At 27.8% G+C, this 20750-nt stretch overlaps 4 protein-coding genes across 6 annotated transcripts; 3 read left to right on the top strand and 1 right to left on the bottom strand.

Moving 5' to 3' along the window:
* The first annotated feature begins 390 nt into the window (after positions 1 to 390).
* Positions 391 to 11910, top strand: LOC132951810 (origin recognition complex subunit 1). 3 transcript variants are annotated; one of them, XM_061023798.1, is made up of 25 exons: positions 391 to 549; positions 1481 to 1558; positions 2228 to 2266; positions 2355 to 2429; positions 2533 to 2598; positions 3170 to 3307; positions 3783 to 3848; positions 3910 to 3993; positions 4178 to 4225; positions 4292 to 4369; positions 5460 to 5507; positions 5590 to 5667; positions 7061 to 7129; positions 7190 to 7273; positions 7786 to 7833; positions 7914 to 7997; positions 8169 to 8294; positions 8870 to 9063; positions 9145 to 9247; positions 9330 to 9500; positions 9556 to 9705; positions 9783 to 9898; positions 9961 to 10122; positions 11239 to 11363; positions 11434 to 11910. In XM_061023798.1, the coding sequence occupies exons 2-25, from the start codon at positions 1481 to 1483 to the stop codon at positions 11595 to 11597; spliced, it is 2394 nt and encodes a 797-aa protein (XP_060879781.1). In that variant the 5' UTR covers positions 391 to 549; the 3' UTR covers positions 11598 to 11910. The 3 variants fall into 3 exon arrangements, with proteins under 3 accessions (XP_060879781.1, XP_060879782.1, XP_060879783.1); XM_061023799.1 differs by lacking the exon at positions 2228 to 2266; XM_061023800.1 differs by lacking the exon at positions 7786 to 7833.
* Positions 11911 to 13530: 1620 nt separating this feature from the next.
* Positions 13531 to 14721, bottom strand: LOC132951813 (KRR1 small subunit processome component homolog). Its single transcript, XM_061023802.1, has 2 exons — positions 14070 to 14721; positions 13531 to 13997 (listed from the first exon to the last, which is right to left on the bottom strand). The coding sequence occupies exons 1-2, from the start codon at positions 14571 to 14573 to the stop codon at positions 13626 to 13628; spliced, it is 876 nt and encodes a 291-aa protein (XP_060879785.1). The 5' UTR covers positions 14574 to 14721; the 3' UTR covers positions 13531 to 13625.
* A 167-nt stretch (positions 14722 to 14888) lies between these two features.
* On the top strand, positions 14889 to 15727 carry LOC132951815 (small ribosomal subunit protein uS14). The gene is made up of 3 exons (XM_061023805.1): positions 14889 to 15096; positions 15437 to 15536; positions 15598 to 15727. The coding sequence occupies exons 1-3, from the start codon at positions 15035 to 15037 to the stop codon at positions 15604 to 15606; spliced, it is 171 nt and encodes a 56-aa protein (XP_060879788.1). The 5' UTR covers positions 14889 to 15034; the 3' UTR covers positions 15607 to 15727.
* Positions 15728 to 17216: 1489 nt separating this feature from the next.
* LOC132952777 (outer mitochondrial transmembrane helix translocase) lies at positions 17217 to 20475 on the top strand. The gene is made up of 7 exons (XM_061025202.1): positions 17217 to 17633; positions 17693 to 17737; positions 17793 to 17970; positions 18029 to 18229; positions 18893 to 19089; positions 19687 to 19874; positions 19954 to 20475. Exons 1-7 carry the CDS (start codon positions 17496 to 17498, stop codon positions 20084 to 20086), a joined length of 1080 nt encoding a protein of 359 aa, XP_060881185.1. The 5' UTR covers positions 17217 to 17495; the 3' UTR covers positions 20087 to 20475.
* The last annotated feature ends 275 nt before the right edge of the window (positions 20476 to 20750 follow it).

The following is a 20750-nucleotide window of genomic DNA, read 5'->3' as shown; positions in this document are numbered from 1 at the left end:
GAAAATATACTCTTCAGGTATATTTAAAATTTCTAAAAAATCATAATTTGAATTACTCCATTTTTAAAGAAAAAGGGGGGTGAGTGTCCTTGGCGAATCACCATATACCTATGTCGTAAATCGTATATGTATCTTAAAATGATCTTAAATCGGGTTGGTCACAATCTCTAAAAAAATATCTGCTTTATTATTTATAACTGCAGTTGCATGGCACGATTTAAGTGTTACTTTATCTTTTATCATAGTTGTGGACTGCGGTGGTCATAAATTATTATAATTTGTCCTGGTATCTATTCTGTGGTCATATGTTTGACGATAACGTTTCCCGCGCATTCTTTATTTCTTTGTTGTCGTGTTTCATTTTCTATCATTTCGTATAATCGTATTATTATTTTACCAGCTAGTAACTATTACCAAATACTACGATAGTATTGCTACTACTTTCAGACCTTAGTCAGACACTCAGACCGCAGTAGTCACTAGTCGGTAATTTATTTTAAATTTTTCCCACATAGACCATTTGGCCATTTGTCAATTATTATTCAGAAGGTAAATATTAACTATTTTATTATAATATTAAGTAACTTGATCTTGACTTAGTCTTCATTCGGATGAGTGATAAGTACAAGTCATTTCTTTTTAATAACAACAGGTAGTTACAACTTACAATGTAATATAATATTTTTAATAATATGATATTACCTTTAAAACTATAATATCTTAAATGTGTATAATTTATCGAAAGTAAATCTTCCTCTTATTATTCAAGTTATATTGGAATTTCGTATAATTCAATTACTTTTTGACTATTTAGTTAATTTAATTTTATACTACCTAGACAGTTAGTAGGTACCTACGCATTATAAATACAATTTAAATTCTTATAAAATACTGTATACTGAAATATCTATATTGATTGTAAAATCATCTATAGTCAACCTATTTATTTCTTTTAACTACTTTTATTGAATAACATAATATAATATGTTTTTTTTCTATTATGCTGTTTGTGTGCCTCATATGAGATTGTTTGGTTACAATGAATTACTCTATTTATGACATGTCACCATTATACCTAAACTGATTTATAATTTGATTATTTTACTAATTACCTTGCTTTAGAAAACTATTGAATATTGTGCCAATAATCAACTATAAGAAGGTAAAAAAATATTTTTATTGATTAGCTACATCAAAACAAATTTGAAATTTACCTACAGTAGAATGAGGGTTTAGCTAATTTAATAAAATAAAAATAAATTATTAAGAATAAAACTATTGTTAACAATTTAATTCATTTTTAGAGCATGATTTATTATTTACTAAATGATTTAGACTATACATAAAAAAAAAAAAATAGTAATGTGTTTCCTTTGTGTTTTCACAAAAATAATTCCTTACCTTCTGCTAAATTCAATTAAATATTAATTATTATTGAATTTTGTAGTTTAATTATTAATATTTATTTTTTGATTTTAAGATGGTAGACTCACCATCAGAAAATGGTACAACTCCTTGCACTCGACAAAGACTGAAAAATGGAAAAACTACCCGAACTGTAAGTATATATATAAAAAAAAAAAAGAATATATATATTTGATAAGTACAAAACAGTATGCCTATGGTAAATAGACAGAGTGTGGCAGATTGGACTATAGCAATTGTGCCGATACTCAATGTAACCCGTTATAATCCTTTTAAGGGAAAACCATACAAGAATAAATCATACTAGGCCTTAACAGTTTTTCGAGGAGTGACAAATGCCCTCTCCTTGTATCCAAAAGTCACCAAAGAATGATAAAAATAAAGTAAAAAACACAGTACAGGGGGGGCTCTTTGCCCTCCTTGTATCTGCCACTACCTGCAGGATCCGTATTTGTACATTAGTCTATGTTTACGGTGGGGGGAAGAGGAGTTTTCAACACCCATAGCCCCCTTGTATCGGTGTCTGTACTCAATGATATTAGCCATAGCCTATAAGGAATAATTAGAATTAGGACTTTATTTTTGTATCATGATGTTGTTATATCTAACTTAAAATCTTGATGTAGGTATCTATAATATTTACATAGTGCTAAAAATAAGTGTTACTTGACTTATATTCAATTGCTCAGAGCTCAACATAACATAAAAAATAATAATATTAGGCATTTTATATAATGCTTTACTACATTTTATTTGTGTTTCTTAAAAATTGAATATAAATTTTGTACCTCTTTAATTTTAGACTAATAGACGCTTTGTTGAAAATACAATTTTACAGTTGGTAAGTTATATCTTAGTGAGTTAGTTTAGTTAAGTTGAATGCATTTGATTTAATAATTTATCGTACTAATATTTTATTTTTTAAATAGTGTGAATTCAAATTGAATATTAAGCGTGTCGATGAATCTAATTATGTATCAACACTCTCTCCTCGCTTAATAAAAGTATGTTGTTTTTGCAATATTATAGTCGAGTCTTGATAACTCAAATCTTGATTATATTTAGTAATGTTTTAAAATAAAATATTATACAATATTTTCTTTTTAGATGACAAATGAAAAACTTCAAGACCACAAATCGCATGAGTTCTCAAGTCTTCCAGCTACACCAAAAGTATGTCATATCTTAAATATGTTTATTCACCTGCCTTAAATTAATAATATACAATGCTCAACTTAACATTATCGAAGTAACATTTTATCATATGTAACGCCTATAAGCTACAAGTTATATTTATAATGAAGTATTGGAAAATGGCAAGTGTTTTGCATTTACTAGTTATAAACAAGAGAACTTGAAACTTGCATTACTGGATAATAGTTATATTGTCTCCGTCATGCAATACAGTAAATTTGAATTCAGTAGCACCAATTTTTATTTGTTTGCTTTAATAATAGAGTAAGTTGACCTATTATCATTGTTAAATCCCCTAGATAATATTATTTCCTTAAAAGGTAAATTTATTCTAATATTAAAGCTAACATAAAATTAGTTATACTGAACATAGATTTTTCATGTTATAAGTTAATACAATTTTATTTATATAACTTATGCAAGTGTTGCATACTCGCACAAAATGTTATGTTACAAATTGAATAATTCGCTTAAAATTAGTTTAAATTGTGTAATCAATAGAAATTAAAATCTAATCTATCCGATTTTACAATTATGTTGGATATTATAGAAGAATTCAAGAAAAATACTACGTTGGAGTGAGCGCCGTGATAATGATCTTCTAAATGTAATTGAAGAAGCTATAAATAATAGTGACTCTGTCAGTGACATGACAGACTCTGAAGATGAAATATTAAATATGCCAAAAGTAATAATTCTATATATATCACAAGGCTTGGAGCACATTAATTGAGGATTTACATGATAATTTATTTGTTTTTAGTATCCATTTGATGCATAATAAGATTTTTAACATAATATCTGGTTTGTTTTGAATTCCCCTAAGTATTCTTATAGACAGGCTGACATCGTATTTAGTATTCTGATGACCTTTAGCCACAAATAAGAATATCTTAATTTATGCACCAATCTATTAAAAATATACTTAATTGATGTATTGTATGTTTCCAAATATCCAATAACCCAATATCGATAAAAACTATTATAATTTGGTATTCAATACTGAAAATAGTAAATGTTCATTAATATCTGTATTGACCAAATTAATTATTAAAATAGAAAACCCAATATAACAATATTGGAACCATTCCTTAATAATTTGGGTTCCAAGCCTTGAATTAAATGATAATTTTAAATTGTATTAATTTAATATAATTGTATAGACACGTTCACAGAAAATTTCTGAATCATCTATGAAATCGTATGAGATGACTAATATATCTGAAGCTGTAAGTAAAAAATAAACATGTAATGCATTTTTTACTTATAACTAATATTAAACATTTGTAGAAGCGTCTAAGAAAACCTGTAGATCGATTTGGTTGTGCAGCAGATTTAAATGAAACTAAAATGCTGGATCCTACTCCTGAAAGAGTAATCAAATTTAATATTCAAATTATATTATTAATTGCTTTTAATTTTTAAAAAAATATTAAATTTTAGTGTTTAATGTCATTAAATATTCTTAAATATAACATAACTTCATAGTAATCTCTAGTATGTTCTTAATATAATTATTTATCAGACTTAAGTTCACATTTAAAAAATTTGATTGCAGAAACACACTAGACAATCAGTTGATGAAAACATAAATACTCCTAAAAGTGTAAATATTTCTAATAGTTTTTAAATTTTAAATTTTGATTGAACATGTATAAACTTCTGATTTTAGAAGATAAAAAGTAGAAAAATATCATTAATTGATGAAGATGGAGATTCTAACATTGATGTTTTGAAGACTCCAATAAAAGTAAGTATTATTAAATGAAGTACACATTATACATTTGATACATTTTTCAATATTTGTAACTATGTTTTTTATTGCTGATTATGTAATATTTAAATTTAAAATCATAATTGTATTTTTTAAACTAATTAACTAAGTAAATGTGATTTCCTTATATCGGCATTTAATCATTTAAATGTATTGCCATATTGATTAACAATGTATTGACAGTACAACCACAGTGTTAATAACGTGATAAACACTCAAATTAATCATAATATAAATTTAATACATGTAAAATATTAAATACATTAACATAGTATAGAAGAATTTAAGAAAATCAATTCCTTGGAGTATGGATAATGGTCAACATTAATTAAATGTAGTTAAGAAGCTATGAATGATAATTTAATCACAGACACTAAAGATAAAAGATAAATAGTTCTATAAATATCACAGGGCTTCTCATTTAGAGGACGTGATGCCCGCATGTGTTGTCTCCGTCTTACAAGTATATAACATAGCAAATTTTACGCTCAGCAGAACACGTGTAGCTCTGTTAATTTAAAAAGTAGTGTGAATTGACCTCTTATAAAATCTAAAGGTAAGATTATTATCTAGCAACCTCATAGACTTTAAAGTGAGTTACGAGTATTTTAAGATTTACTAACATTTTACAATTTTAAAATACTCATAACTTGCTTTAAAACTAAAATTTAATAAAAAGCCCATGAGGTTGCGAATATAATAATCTTACCTTTAGATTTTATAAGAGGTAATTTCACTCAACTAATGGAGCTACAAGTGTTCTGCTAAGCGTAAAATTTGCTATGTTACACACTTGTAAGACACATACTGGTATCATGTCCTCATAAGTCTTTTCTTTTGGACGGATCGACGTAGTATCTAGTATTTTTTTGTTCTCTGGCCACAAATTAGGATATTTTATTTTATGTACTATTTATTAATTGCTTTTAACTTTTTAAAAATATTTTATTTGAATGTCTAATGTCGTTAAATATTCTTAAATATAACACTTCATAGTAATCTCCAGTAAGTTTATAATATAATTATTTATCAGACTTAAGTGTACAATTAAAAAATTTGATTGCAGAAACGCACAAGTCAATCAGTTGATGACAACATAAATACTCCTAAAAGTGTAAATATTTCTAATAGTTTTTAAATTTGTAATTTTTGAAAAACATAATTTTGATTGAACTCGTATTAACTTCTGATTTTAGAAAATAAAAGGTAGAAAAATATCAATAATTGATGAAGTTGGAGATTCTAACATTGATGTTTTGAAGACTCCAATAAAAGTAAGTATTATTAAATGAAGTACACGTCATGTTGATACATTTTCAAATATTTGCAAGTATTTTTTTTATGTAGTTTATATAACATTTAAATTTAAAATTATAATTGTGAATTGGTACTTTTTTAACTCATTAACCAAGTAAATGAGATTTCCTTATATCAATATTTAATCATTTAAATGTATTGCCATATTGACTAACAATGTACTTTTAGTACCACTGCCACTGCCACAGTAGTCACTGTCACAATACACATGTGTTAATAACATGATAAACACCCAAATTAATCATAATATAAACGTAATACACGTAAAATATTAAGTAATAAATACATTATAGATAATATAGAAGACTTTAAGAAAAATACTTTGGAGTTAGTGTTGTAATAATGGTCAATGTCAATTAAATGTAGTTTAAGAGGTTATGAATTAATGTGAATACACTAAAGATGAAATATTAAATATACCAAACGTAATAGTTCTATAAATGTCACAGGGCTTCTGAGTAAGTCTTTTCTTTTGGAAGGACTGTTATAGTATATATACTCTGTCCCTAAAGAGAACATGCCGGTTAACCTCTGGTCACTCTGCTACCGAAACCAGTTCCTCTATGGACTCTATGGCAGGGTGTTGAGTGGAGAAGCAGTTTTGGTCAGTGCGCATTATTTCTCATGGGATAGAGTATAATATTATTCTAGTGTTCTCAAGCCACAAATTAGAATATCTTTTTTTATGTACTAAGCTATTAAAAATAATGTTGATTTATATGTTGTATGTTTCTTTAAAACCCAATATAGATAAAACCTATTATAATTTGGTATTCAATAATGAAAATAGTAAATGTATATTAATTTTATATTTGCATTGACTATTGACTAAATTATTAAAATCGAGAACCCAATATAGCAATACATCTATAACATTAAATAATTATTAAGAGGACGCCACACCCGCATGTGTTGCCTCCGTCTTACAAATGTGTAACATACCAAATATACGCTCAGAAATTCACGTTTTATGTCGATAGCTTAAAAATTAAAGTGATTCAACCTATTATGAAGCTTGACGGTAAGAACATTATCTGTGTTTTGTTGGAAGTTTTTTACGATAATTTAGTTTTGAAGTGAGTTATGAGCATTTTTAATTTACATTTATTATACACACATAACTCATTTAAAAACTGAATTATTGTAAAAAAAACTTCCAGCAAAACACAGATAATGTTCTTACCATCAAGTTTCATAATAGGTCGAATCACTCTAATTTTTAAGCTAACGACATATAACGTGAATTTCTGAGCGTATATTTGGTATAATGCGCGTTTTTAAGACGGTGGCAACACAAGCCTTGAATATTAAATTTCATTTTTATTTTATTAATTTGATGTAATTTTACAGACACGTTCACACAGAGTTTCAGAATCATCTTTTATAAAATCAAATGATGAGACCAATACATCAGCATCTGTATGTAAAAAAATACATTTAATGAAACTTTTACCTATCACTAATTCTAAATAATTGTAGAAACGTCTAAGAAAACCTGTAGATCGATTTGGTTATGCAGCAGATTTAAATGAAACTAAAATGCTGGATTCTACTCCTGAAAGAGTAATTAAAATTTAATATTAAAATTATATTATTTATTGCTTTTAATTTTAATGTATAACATTGGCGTGCGTACGGATGTGGCTTATAGAGCTATAGCCACACCTGTAGGTACTTTGGTCAAAATAATTTACTTTTTTGTAATGCAGGGTAGAAAATTAATAGCAGGAGAACAAGGATTAATATCTTTAAATAATTGTATTATTAATTGAATGCACATAATGTTTGAACTAATATTCTTCTATGTATCATTTTTAATAATCAATTTTATTTCTATTTACCTATGTTATGAATGTCTATTTTATTTATTTATTTATTTTTTTGTGGAGGGGGTGTTGTAAGGGGATGGGTGGTTAAATAAAATAAAAGGCTACACCTATAACAGGAGTTTATGCATGTTTATAATGTATAATGTCATTAAATATTGTTAAATATAACTTTATTGTATTCTCCAGTATGTTTATAATATAATTATTTATTAGACTAAAATGTACATTAAAAAATTTTTATTGCAGAAACGCACAAGACAATCAGTTGATGAAAACATAAATACTCCTAAAAGTGTAAATATTAGTAATACATTTTAAATTTGTATTTTTTGAAAAACAATATTTTGATGATACATACAATTTTCTGATCTTAGAATAAAAAAGGTAGAAAAATATCAATAATCGACGAAGATGAAAATGCAGATTTTGACATTAATGTTTGGAAGACTCCAACAAATGTAAGTATTATTAAATAAAGCACATAATATTATTTTAATACATATTTGTTAATATGATTTTAAGTGTAGCATATAGCTTTTAATTATTTTAAATATATTTCTAATCAAAATTATTCAAGAATCATTCAGTATTGATTATAATTATTCAGTTATTTTCTCTAAAAATTTCAGAAACATTTAAGACAATCTATCACTTCTCGTTCTGGCTCAAAAGTGCGTCGAAGTATCCTACGAGATATACCAGAAAATAAAGAAATTGAGATTTCTACACCAAAGACGCCAAGAAAAACTCCCAAAGTAAATATTAAGAATTTGGTACTAGTTAAGTTAACAAATCTTATTTAATAAGCTACATACTAATACATATTTGTATAGTTGTTACAATTACATTATACAATATTATTTTCAGACGAATAATCAATTTATGCTGATACTAAAAGTTAGCTTATACTTTATAATTTTACTTTCAAATATGAATTTATTTTCATCCAAGAGAGTGCGACAACTACTTTGCATACATGACTGTAGATCGTGCTGGATCTTTTTGTTATTGGCCATATTCTATAATATATGATGTAGTATTAAAAACGATTAGTTTTGGTCCCTACACACATTCTCTTGGTGGATGAAGTATAGTTAAACTATTTTTTTCAATTCTGACTTAACTAAACTAAATATTTTTAATGGTATAAACAAAAAATATAGATAGTCTACTAAATTACTAAATACTTTATGGGTTTGTACTGGGTAGCTTATAAAACAAGTACTAAATATTTTAATAATTTTTTTTTTATATACATGCTAATTATTTATTGATATTTCTTTAAAAACACTTTTTTATTTGTTTTTTATTTTAATACATGTTAATTTAGACACACGTTAAAAACTTGACAGCTTCAGCGAGTAAAAGATTGGATAGTGGAGCAAAAATTCCATGTAGTCCTTTAGAAAAAGCTAGAGCAAATTTACATTTACATGCGGCTCCTAAACATTTACCGTGCCGTGAAGTTGAATATAAATCTATACATTCTTTTTTAGTTAGAAAAATTAATGACGAGTTAACAGGGTAAATTGATGAAATCAATATTACATTGTTTACTAAATACTTTTTAGTAATTAATTATTTATTTACTTAATACTTTTACAGGAGTATGTATATTAGTGGTGTTCCTGGTACTGGAAAAACGGCAACAGTTAAGAGAGTAATAGATTCACTGAATGCTGATTTATTAATGAAACACAGTTTTAAAGTAATTTTAAATTCAACATACATTTTAATAATTATATTCAATATAAGTTTTGTGAGTAATTATAAATTAATATCTTATTTAGTTTGTTGAAATAAATGGCTTGAGGCTTGCGAATCCACACCAAGCATTTTCAGTGATATGGAAAGAGTTAACCGCAGAAACAGTATCATCTTCTCGAGCTCAAACACTTCTTAATGACCATTTTTCTAACAAAAAAGTTAAAGAGTTATCTACAATTTTATTGGTCGATGAAGTAATTTATTATATTTGACTATTTAAGTACTGAATTAATTGTTGAACTTTGTTAGGTAGACCATATTTGTAATCGTAAACAAGATGTTGTATATAATATACTTGATTGGCCTAGTCAAACTGGTTCAAAAGTGGTTGTAATAACAATTGCTAATACTATGGATTTACCTGAACGAGTATTACGAGGATGTGTAACTAGTAGAATGGTAGATAATAGATACATTAAAAAATTAGTTACATTATTGATAAATATTAAAGATTTTTTGTTTCAATTTGATTTTAGGGATTAACCAGATTAGTATTTAAGCCATACACATTCCAGCAGTTACAAGAAATAATCATGAATAGATTGATTGGTAATTCTTCATTTGATCCAGATGCTGTTCAATTGGTAGCAAGGTAATTCATTTTTCTATAATTTGAATGTTTGATTTGAAAAAAATGTATTATTTCCATATTAGAAAAGTAGCAGCAGTATCAGGTGATGCAAGACGAGCTCTGGACATATGTCGGCGTGCTATTGATTTAGTCAAGTCTGAGGATGAATCACAATTAATAACTATTAATCATGTTAATCAGGTGTTAAATGCGATACTTTCTGGTGTCCGTGTAACAGCTATCAGGTATAACAGTTTTACATGTTGTATAATAATTTTATATTATTGTAATTATATAGTGAAACTTTGACTAATAGCACAGAACAATAGTAGTCAATAGCCCTAAAGACTATATACTTGTTATAACATATTTTGATCACTTAAATTAAACATTTTTATATCGTTTTCCAAAATTTAGTACTGCTTGGACAACATTTTCGAAGGTATTATAGTGATAAAATAGTTTCAAATCCATAGATACTTGCTTTCTTCATGATAATTTGAGTTGTATTATTTAATAGGAAAAAAGCAATGAACTTTGTGTATCCCTAAAAATTTTTATTTATCCCTTAATAAAAATTTTTATTATTTGAGTTTTGGCATATATAATTGTTGTTTGTAGAAAGTAGTTAATTCTGTAACCAAAAAATCTAAAAACTATATAAAATTATAAACCCAATTTTGTTTAATAGATATTTTAAGTTCAAATTTGGACAGAATTATATATTAAATAACCAAGAATACTGATTTTAGTTATTTTGTTGTAATTTAAAAATATTAATCATGGGTAAATACTTGAAATTTCTCAAGTATATTATTATATACAAAATATTTAATGATAATATGCAAATAAAATTAATTCAACTTACTGGCTACCATATTAATAATAACAATATAAATATAATTAAAAATATACAATGGCTGAAATTCTGTCTCTGTTCAGAATTGTAGAATTCAAACTTAACACCATCCATTATAGTGACCCTCATGTACTGTACTGCAGAGCGACACTCACTTTTTTATTTATAAATGTTCATTGAACAGTAGTAAATAATACAAGAAGTTAGCTTAATTCAAGAATTTAAATAGTTTGAAATAAACCTTAGAAACCATAGTTTAATAACAGGATAGAACAAAAGGAATAAAATATCAAAAATGTTACTATAATTCCTAAGTATGTGTCAAGAACAAATAGAAGAAAAAAGTGAATTCATCTTATAATATTTACCTGTTTTAATTGACAAAGAAAGTATTAAAGAATTCATACTACAAGAAAAAAATGTATAACTTTAAATAGATTTAATATATTAAATACTTAAGTTAATTTTATTCCAAAAATATGAATTAAAATTTATTTTTAAGGTGCTGTTGTCTCTTTGAACAATTTTTTCTGAGAGCACTTAGAGATGTTACATCTAGTACAGGTATTGAGCATAGTACTATCGATTCAGTTTGTACACAACTGAAAAGCATTTGCTTGCTTGAAGGTATGGTTTTATTTTTCTACTTTGATTATAGTTTATGTCTAAAAAATAATTACTTTTTACTTTGTACTAGGCGAAGAATTGCCAAATGAGCAACAAGTTCTTATGATGGCATACCGATTAAGAGATAGCGGTCTTATATTTTTGGAAAAGAAACGATGGGACATATTCCGAAAAGTGTCACTCAACGTCAGTCCAGAAGATATAAGTTATGCATTAGATAAATACAATGATTAGACTAGTTTATAGTAATAATCATGTTTTTATTGTACTATTTATTTTTTCTTATTGTGACTTATATACTTGGTATACCCGTAATTTATTTATTTGAATATTTTGTTCATTTTTATTCGTTTAAGTTATCAAAATGAGTTTTTTTTTAATGTTTAAACAACCTGTTTGTACTTTTTTGTAACAAGACTATTTCTTTATGTGAATTGTGTTATATAAGTAACTATACTTTTGTAAAGATCTTACACTTTTTATTCCAGTTATATTGTCTTGTTTTAAATAATTACCAATTTTATAAAATAAATATTATATACTATTATAGCACCTACTATACTATCACCTAGTCAGGAAATGAAACCGTATTGAAAAAAAAACTTGTTTTGTAACCGGAATCTTTAAAATATGGTGGTCGCTGCTTAATGTAATCACTTTGGTACTGGACAAAACAGATAACATAAACCGACTGATAACACTTGAAAGGATGTCAGCGCACTATTTGTTTTCTTTCTGGTCCACGCGCAGCATAGACAAAACGCATTGACACAGAATCATTTTTTCTATGTTTTTAAGTAATTTTAGAGTAAAATCATCTATTACAAAAAATATAGAGAATAATATTTTTGAGGGAATGACATCAATTTTATATTTTATTGTTATTTGACTTTCAAAATAAACAAAAAAATTTTGTACATTTAAATGATGTTAAAATTGTTTTGATATAATATTTAGACAAATCGATTCCCTCAAAAATATTATTCTGTATCTTTTTTGTAATGGGTGATTTTAATCTAAGATTACTTAAAACGTAGAAAATTGATTCTCCGTAAATACGTTTTGTCAATGTTGCGCTTGGGCCAGAGAGAGAAAACAAATAGTGCGCTGACATCCTCTTAACGGAAATTAAAGTATTAACGTAATACATCCGGGTCCGTGCTTACACTTTTCGATAACAATATACAATTGATTAACGATGATCACTGTATATTATGAACCACATTTTAATTGTTTTAAAAAATTGTTATCATTTATTAATTTATCTAAGAACTAAACCAATATTTAAGCTTAAAACCAAACTGAAACTGAAAAAATCATCAATTTTCCAGTTTAATTTAGAACTAAGTACCAATTATAAATAAAAATAAATTTCTTTTAAAATAGTGAAATACCTTTGTTAAAAAATCATCTACTATCAATGTTTGACTATCTCTTGACTAGTGTTATTGAATAAAATAAATATAAGTTAGTATGTAACTATCAACTTGTGTAGTACTATTTAAAATATTTTATTTTATAATAAAATTACAAAAATTATTTAGTGCTTCTGTTACTTATTTTATTAATTTAAATACAATCATATAATATTAGGTCATTATTTCATTATTTTCAACCATACTTGTTATTTATACCCGTGTTCAACAAAATATTAAATCAACATTTAATTAATACAATATACGTAAGTATATAATTTAATTCTGGTTATGTATTTACTACTTAGCCATTCAAGAAGAATACAAGAAATTATTCAAATGATTCCGAATCAGATATCTAATTTTGTTTGTATTCTGAAAAAGAAGCTATATTTAAATATTGTTTTATTTTGAAAAATATATTATAATAGAGGACGTCTCACCAGAATGTGTTATGTCCTTCCCAGTGGCGTGTATCATAAAAAAATTGGCGTTGCTCAAATAGTTTTAGGAGACCTATCCCTCATAATACTGTCATACCGACCCATAAAATGACCTATTTTTTCATCTATCAATACCCACCCACCCATATTTAATTGTTAGTTTTAATATAAGAGTACCTATTACCAAACATGAGGCATCTTCCAACTTATATTAAAAATATTAGATCTGCAAAATCTATTTTGAAATGCAAAACTAGTGGCATTGCAGTGAATAACTAACTATAGGTTAGGGTAAAAAATATGAAATGATCACGGTAGTCAACTTTTAAATTATATTTTAAAATAATAAAATTAAAAATCATCATATTTTTATGTATATACATTTATAATTTTGTTTTAAATTTTTATTCAACAGGAGGAATGAATGCCATATTACGTTTTGCTTCTCTTTTAATTTTAGCTTCCTTCTGCTTGTCTTCTTTGACTTTCTTTTTCCTCTTTTGTTTCTCATCTTCTTTGAGGAAGTACTCACCTGACTCTAATAATTTGTCTATTTTACTCTCTGCTGGAGCTGGTGGGAATGGAGTGTATGGTTTCTTTGCTTTCTTTGTGGATTTCTTTTTAGGCACATTCTTGGGTTTGAAATTTGGCAGAAATCTATCCCAATTTTCATTTTTTAACTTTGGATTTCTCTCCAGTTCACGTTTAATCATTAATGCTTTTATATTGTAAATAGGATGAACATTTTTCATTGTATCCGTCACAATACGGCGTACCTGGAATACCATACAATAAAACAATTATACCACATACAACCTGTTAATTAATTTTAAACAATTTTCACATACCTGTTGTAGTCCTTTGAAGGGTCCTAGAGCAGCTACAGTTTGTCCTTGTACAAGCACGTAACAGTTTGTCAATAATTCAACAGATTTCAGAGTACACCCTCCTGGACCGATGAGTCTTTGTCTCCGTTTTACAAATTTATCACGATTTCTTACCATAGAGCCAATCTTAATTATGTCAGCAGCCATATCGTCTTCCATTACGCGTACAGCATGCTCGTACGGAACACTCCTTGACAACAGTTTGATTAAGTCTCGTGCCTTCAATATCGATGCAGGGTCCCAGGTTTTGCGTGTAGTGCGCACACTCATACTGCCTTCTAGCAAGTCCAGGTCAGCCTTGATGTGGTATTTGGACAAGGAGTTTTGTACTAACGGCCAACATTCTTTCAGGTATGTTTCTCGGTACTTGGGAAATAATGTGGCGAACGCACTTTCCTCTAACAGCCCGTGAGGATTGTCTTCCGGCCTGAACTCTGGAATTTCAGTTTTCCACGCATTTTCCATAGTTCGTGATGTCGATTTGTCAATGGCCAATGCTCTACAAAAGTATAAAGACAACTTTAAAATCCCTAATTTCCCAAACAAATCTTAAATTTTCAAATAATTCACTCAAATCACAGTATCTTTATTCCATGCTCAAATACTCGGTTTATCACTTGTTATCTTCGCACTATCGCATATTTTTGTCAGGTGATATCAGTAATCAATTTATCACAAAACATCGTTGTGGGAATTTTTTTCTCAAACATAACCTTTAAAATACCATTTTGGGAGACACTGCGTCCCTCTAGTTTCCCTTCCTGTTTCGGTTTGCTCGTTCCTATCGTCTGTCGTGCATTACACGATTTTCACGAAATTATCATCGCTTAGTTCACTTCGGCCGCCGACTTTTAAGAAATTCACTTTTGCACCACACGTGTTAGTTTTTTGTGTCTTGTAATTTTGCCGACTTAAAACAATACAAAATGGGTTTCGCCAACGTATGGTACTCGCATCCAAGACGCTACGGCCAAGGATCCCGTTACTGGTAAGTCGAACTCGTTTCATATTATTTCGTATACTCCACGTACGACATACATAACATGTCATTAGCTGTTGTGTTGGTGTGTATGATATTGTATATGGCGGCGCGTTTAGAGGTTGCAACAACTTTGTTGAACACAACAGGCGGTTGATGGTTTGAACGATGCATAATGTTATGTGCTCCGATCGTTGTAGTCTTGTAGAATTGCACCAATGTGTATTTTATTTTTACAAACGGTTACCTCCTGCTGATTACCTAGTGTACATGTTATAATGATTCCTATGATTGTACAATAGTAAATCTGATTTACATGCGTTAATCGTTTGCCAATATTTTATTGCAGCCGGGCGTGCACGAACAGGCACGGTCTCATCAGGAAGTACGGCATCAACTTGTGCCGACAGTGTTTCCGTGAATACGCCAACGACATTGGTTTCAAGAAGGTGAGTTATTATTGTCTGATTAGATTTAACCATTGTTTAATATTTGTTTCAATTGTTTCAGATGGACTAAACGTTGTTTTTTCTATTTTCTTGGCTGTAAACTGACCACTCGACATTCACCACTCATTACAGTCATGTAATTTTTGTCTATACTATTTAAGTCAATAAATGAAATTGAGTTAAAAACACAATACATGGTCTTATTTTTTAAAATCAATTGGTCTATTTGTGTGTTATATAATACAATTATTCATATCACTCATTTCTTTCTTTAATATTTGGTACAAGGAGATCAGGTAATAAGTATAATGTGTGTCGAAAATTGGTGTTGCTTAAAATATACTAGTTTGTGACCTACCCTTTAATATTTTCATACTAATAAGTGTTGTTTTAATTGTTTATCTGATGCATTTGATGGAAATTAGTATATAAAATTTTTTATCCTAATAAAATACATTCTTCGATAAAACTTACTTTCTACCTATTTTTAAACATGCTAATACCTGGGTAAGAAATTATAAAACATTAACTATAAGTATTGGTAAATTTATGATAAATGTTCAATAAAAATAGTTACCTGGAATCAAGATACTAGTGGGTATTGTTTAAGAAAAAAATTGAGTTTGAATAATAATTATATTAAAAGGTCTATGACTATTTTTTCCGTCTACTGGTTGTATTGACTAAGTCTAGAGAGAATAAATTTGATATTGGGGGGCTTGAATGATGTACTTTTTTTATGGAATTATAGAGATGCTTGATCAAAGATTGTCATTATGGGGGGTCAATCACTAACATACCACGGAACATCGATTATTGTGCTGAGGGAAATTGGATAGGAAATTTTTATACTTAAAATTGGATTTCATAAGATTATAAGAAGACAAAGGAAGGATAAGTAATACATTTGTATATTAATATTTTTATTTTTGTAGGGATAGTTTGGATTTTAATGAGGATACGTTCCTTTTTAAAGTCTATGTTACCATTTAATATTAATGTGGGTCGACAATCTAGATCATTTTATTAATTGTAACTGCTATAGTGCTTTTGTAGCCCAGTAGCCTTAGATTACGCGAATCACGGTTGTAGGTAACCATAATCGCGATGTGAATGATTTAAATTCTAAGCCTGTAACCATAATCCCGTGTTTGAAATTTACATCGCAACACGGCAGGAAACTGCGTCAGCATGTGTCAAGTCTGTAGCCTAGAGAGGTTTATTAAATATTAATTATAAGTAAGTTTTTGACGGATATGTTGAACCACTCTCTTAGAGGTTGTAATATATAATATACTAAATTCCAAGACCATGGGCCATTGGGTTTTACTTCTATATTACATGTACAGAATGTACTTAAAAATACTAGACAATAAGTCAGTAGTCAATACTCAGTAATATAGGTAGCCTAGGCAGATACTAATACTGCTAATACTAATAAAAAATCGCCATTCCTCAAAATATAAACCATCGACTATTGACTATTGACTATTGAGCCATTGATTATCCAATATGTCAATCATTGAGAGCATTAATTCTCTGAATTTATTCTGATAAGTGGTTTCTGACAATCATAATATACAATGGTAAGCACTGGTAACGGTGGTATGTACCCAAGGCTTGTCGAATGGTCAAATGCAACCTCAAAATAATTGATAAACATTTAAAAAACCATTTAAGGTTATGAATCTAACTGATACGGTCGTAATTTTCAATCTTGTTTTTTTTGGTAGTTTTTATTTAAAAAAAATTTGATTTAAGATTGTTATAATGTTCTGTTTAAGACTGTATTAAATTCTCGGGTGTACAGCTCGTTTAGGCCGTCATATATATCTTTATTTTTCTTACGAATAAAAGTTATTTAATTTAAAGTCAAAATACCAATCCGAAAGAAAATTTTTCTATAGATTAAAGATATAGGTTTTTAGATTTATTTTCGTGAATACCTACGGTGGTAAAATGGAAATGAATAGAAGTGAAGTTATATCGTTGGTTATACGTATGACTTTGTTGTCAACGTGTGCTTATTTTGGTACTAAATGGTTGATCGGACAGATTGATCCAACCAATCAACAAAAAAAACGATCCAAGGAGACTGTGAGTTAACTTTGATTTTATGAACAACATAGGCATGTAATTATTTTTGTGTGTTTCAGGCACTCAGCAAACTCAGAAGCTTAGGTCTTCATAAAATGAAAAACGTAAGTCGAGTCTTTGAATAAGGTATATAGATATTCTGATGTTCTTTGATTTCAGTTAACTGACCATGAGCTGATGATTGCCAGTCACTTGGTAAATCCATACGATATCACTGTTTCTTGGAATAACATTGCTGGACTTAGTCAAGTAATAGATGAAATCAAAGAGACCGTGATATTTCCAGTGCAAAGAAAAGAACTGCTTAGGAATTCTGTCTTAACAAAACCACCAAAAGGTATATTTGCAATTTAATATTTATTATTTTAATTTTTATAATACCTACCTATTTTTAGGAGTTTTGCTTCATGGACCTCCTGGTTGCGGAAAGACAATGATTGCCAAGGCAACGGCCAGAGAAGCGGGTATGAATTTTTTATATCTGGATGTGTCATTACTCACTGACAAATGGTACGGTGAAAGTCAAAAGTTAGCTGGTGCCGTTTTCAGTTTGGCTCAAAAGCTTCAGCCTTGCATAATATTTATTGATGAAATCGGTAATGTGATTATTTTATTAATTATTTAATATTAATTATTAGGAGGTACCTACAAAATTTGCGTTTCATTATAAGTTTTGACTGGAGACATTTAAAATTTAAATTGTAACTTTAAAAGATTTATTACAGTTTTTTTTTATGAATTTAATGTACCCTTCCTTGAGGGCATTTAAGTGGTTCTACTGTAAGATAAATATGCTGCTAGAAGTACATATTTAAGTTCTCTGATCTGTTTATTATTTGTTATGATTAATAAGTATTATAGTTTTGCAAAATATTTTATCACTATACGACATACATTTTATTATTCTATTAATCAATTTTAAATGTTAAATTATTTTTATAGTAGTATAGTCTATGCCAGAAGTATTCAAAATTTTTCATTCCACGTATCCTTATTTTTTTCTTCCTCTGTGTCACAACTTTTCTGACGAATACTCGCGACACAGTTTGAATACACCTAGTCCATACCAATCATATAAATATTTTATACTTTCAATTTTAAATACTTATCTAATATATTATTCATTAGAAATTTACTTTAGTAGGATTCATACAATTAGTTGACATGCTAAAAAGTCAAGCCTAATCTAGTCATTTTTAAAAATGTTTACATGGGATGATTTTGATTATAGTATTTTAATAATATTACTTATATTTCAGATTCTTTTTTGAGATCTAGAACACAGCATGATCATGAAGCGACAGCTATGATGAAAGCTCAGTTTATGATGCTATGGGATGGTTTATCAACTGATCCAGAAAATACTGTGATAGTAATGGGCGCCACAAATAGACCTAAAGACTTAGATCCTGCCATACTCAGAAGGATGCCAGCCACTTTTGAAATATCATTACCGGTAAACATGTATACTTCTTAAAGTACTCAAAGCCAAATAAAAATATGCATTAAATGTTTTTTGAAAATAACATTTCCTTCTTATTTCTTATTTAAATATTTTAGTATTAAAAAGGATTAGGTAAAATTATTGTTAAAATAAAACTTGCTAGTATCAATTTATTTACAGCTAGTAAACACATAATTTAAATATACCTCTTTTCAGCCACCACTATTGACAGCAATCAATTTTTTTTTTTAAATTTAATATTAAAATTTGTTTAAAACAATTTATATAGAATCTAAGACAATATTAGAGTTATAGACCAACATATTTAATTTAATGAAATTCAAATTAGGTTAAATTTATAATACATTTTAAAATTACATTATTAATTACTAATTAATAACTAAATTTGCATTAGGTATATTATTATATTTATATGTTATCATCCTTTGGTGAGAGCATAATGTAAAAAAGTAGTAGTCTGTAAATTAGTAAAAAAAATGTGTACTGACAAGCAAATGCGATTATATCACCCTCACAGAGGAAGTATTGGGTGATTGTATTATACTACCTAGATCATTGTATAATGAGAATTGTATTGATAATTTTTAGGGTGAACAACAAAGAAAAGAAATACTGACCTTAGTTTTAAATACCGAACAATGTGCAGATAATGTAGATCTACATCAGTTAGCCATATCTACAACCGGGTTTTCCGGCTCTGACCTTCAAGAATTGTGTCGTATTGCATCGTTATTCCGCATCAAAGACTTGATTAAAGAAGAGGAACTTCAAAAATGGTAATTTAAAATGTTTTAGTAATTTTTTTGTTTGATTAGTAAATCCGTATTAAATTGTTAAATTCCTTTTTTCCTACAGTACATTTAACTCGAATCCAATCAATGCAGCCAGTATTAATATGTTGAGGCCTATCAGTATGGACGATTTGGTTGCATCTGTTATCAAGATGAAAGCATCCAAAGTAGTTAGTACCACTCAACCTAGGTTTTAATGAGTAATACGATGCAATATTCGGTAGTCTGGTTGAACGATCAATTTTAATGTTTTGTCTTTTGTAATGTAATGGTATTAGCGTGAATACTGTTATAGTAACAGACATTTTTACTCTTAGTCCTAGTTCCATGTAAGCATAAATAGTAAATATTTTCCTCAAGATAATATACTTTGCTGTTGGACAACATTGTTATTTCTATTACTTAGTTTTAGATAATTTGTGTTGCTCATATTTAATAATTAATTACATTTTATTAATTAATAACATGTTGAAAAATGATGACTGTATTTGTTTAACACAATTTGGAAAATATATATGTAAATAATTTTATTATTTTCATTTGTATTTCAGTAAATTATTACTATTATAAATGTTCAGTTATTTCATTGTTATATTATTTGTACAGCTTCCTTTTAATATATCCAAAGATACTAGTTAATTATTTAATATACATAATGCTTTTTATCTAATTAATCTAGATTTGTATATATTTGGTTTTCGAGCTTAATTTGGACGTCTTATAATTAGACTTACCAACTGTTAATATTAAGTTACTATTGTTGTTTAAAAATATTAACATTTTACTTATTAGGTGTTTAAAATGTATAACTTTTAACATAAACTAGAGAATAAATCTGATAATTATAATTTAAGCTTTTTT

The sequence above is a fragment of the Metopolophium dirhodum genome, chromosome 9, assembly GCF_019925205.1.
Source record: "Metopolophium dirhodum isolate CAU chromosome 9, ASM1992520v1, whole genome shotgun sequence".
Lineage (NCBI taxonomy): Eukaryota > Metazoa > Arthropoda > Insecta > Hemiptera > Aphididae > Metopolophium > Metopolophium dirhodum.
Note: the sequence above shows the minus strand (reverse complement) of the source record. Positions and strands in the feature narration are given on the sequence as shown.

Excerpts from the sequence above, each read along its gene's own strand:
- LOC132951815 (XM_061023805.1), top strand. The coding sequence starts at position 15,035 with ATGGGTTTCGCCAACGTATGGTACTCGCATCCAAGACGCTACGGCCAA. Across the intron at positions 15,097-15,436 it reads GGCCAAGGATCCCGTTACTG|CCGGGCGTGCACGAACAGGC; the intron begins GTAAGTCGAACT and ends ATTTTATTGCAG.
- LOC132951813 (XM_061023802.1), bottom strand. The coding sequence starts at position 14,573 with ATGGAAAATGCGTGGAAAACTGAAATTCCAGAGTTCAGGCCGGAAGAC. Across the intron at positions 13,998-14,069 it reads CCTTCAAAGGACTACAACAG|GTACGCCGTATTGTGACGGA; the intron begins GTATGTGAAAAT and ends ATGGTATTCCAG.
- LOC132951810 (XM_061023798.1), top strand. The coding sequence starts at position 1,481 with ATGGTAGACTCACCATCAGAAAATGGTACAACTCCTTGCACTCGACAA. Across the intron at positions 1,559-2,227 it reads ATGGAAAAACTACCCGAACT|ACTAATAGACGCTTTGTTGA; the intron begins GTAAGTATATAT and ends CTTTAATTTTAG. Across the intron at positions 4,226-4,291 it reads ACATAAATACTCCTAAAAGT|AAGATAAAAAGTAGAAAAAT; the intron begins GTAAATATTTCT and ends TTCTGATTTTAG.
- LOC132952777 (XM_061025202.1), top strand. The coding sequence starts at position 17,496 with ATGGAAATGAATAGAAGTGAAGTTATATCGTTGGTTATACGTATGACT. Across the intron at positions 19,090-19,686 it reads CTTTTGAAATATCATTACCG|GGTGAACAACAAAGAAAAGA; the intron begins GTAAACATGTAT and ends GATAATTTTTAG. Across the intron at positions 19,875-19,953 it reads GAAGAGGAACTTCAAAAATG|TACATTTAACTCGAATCCAA; the intron begins GTAATTTAAAAT and ends TTTTTCCTACAG.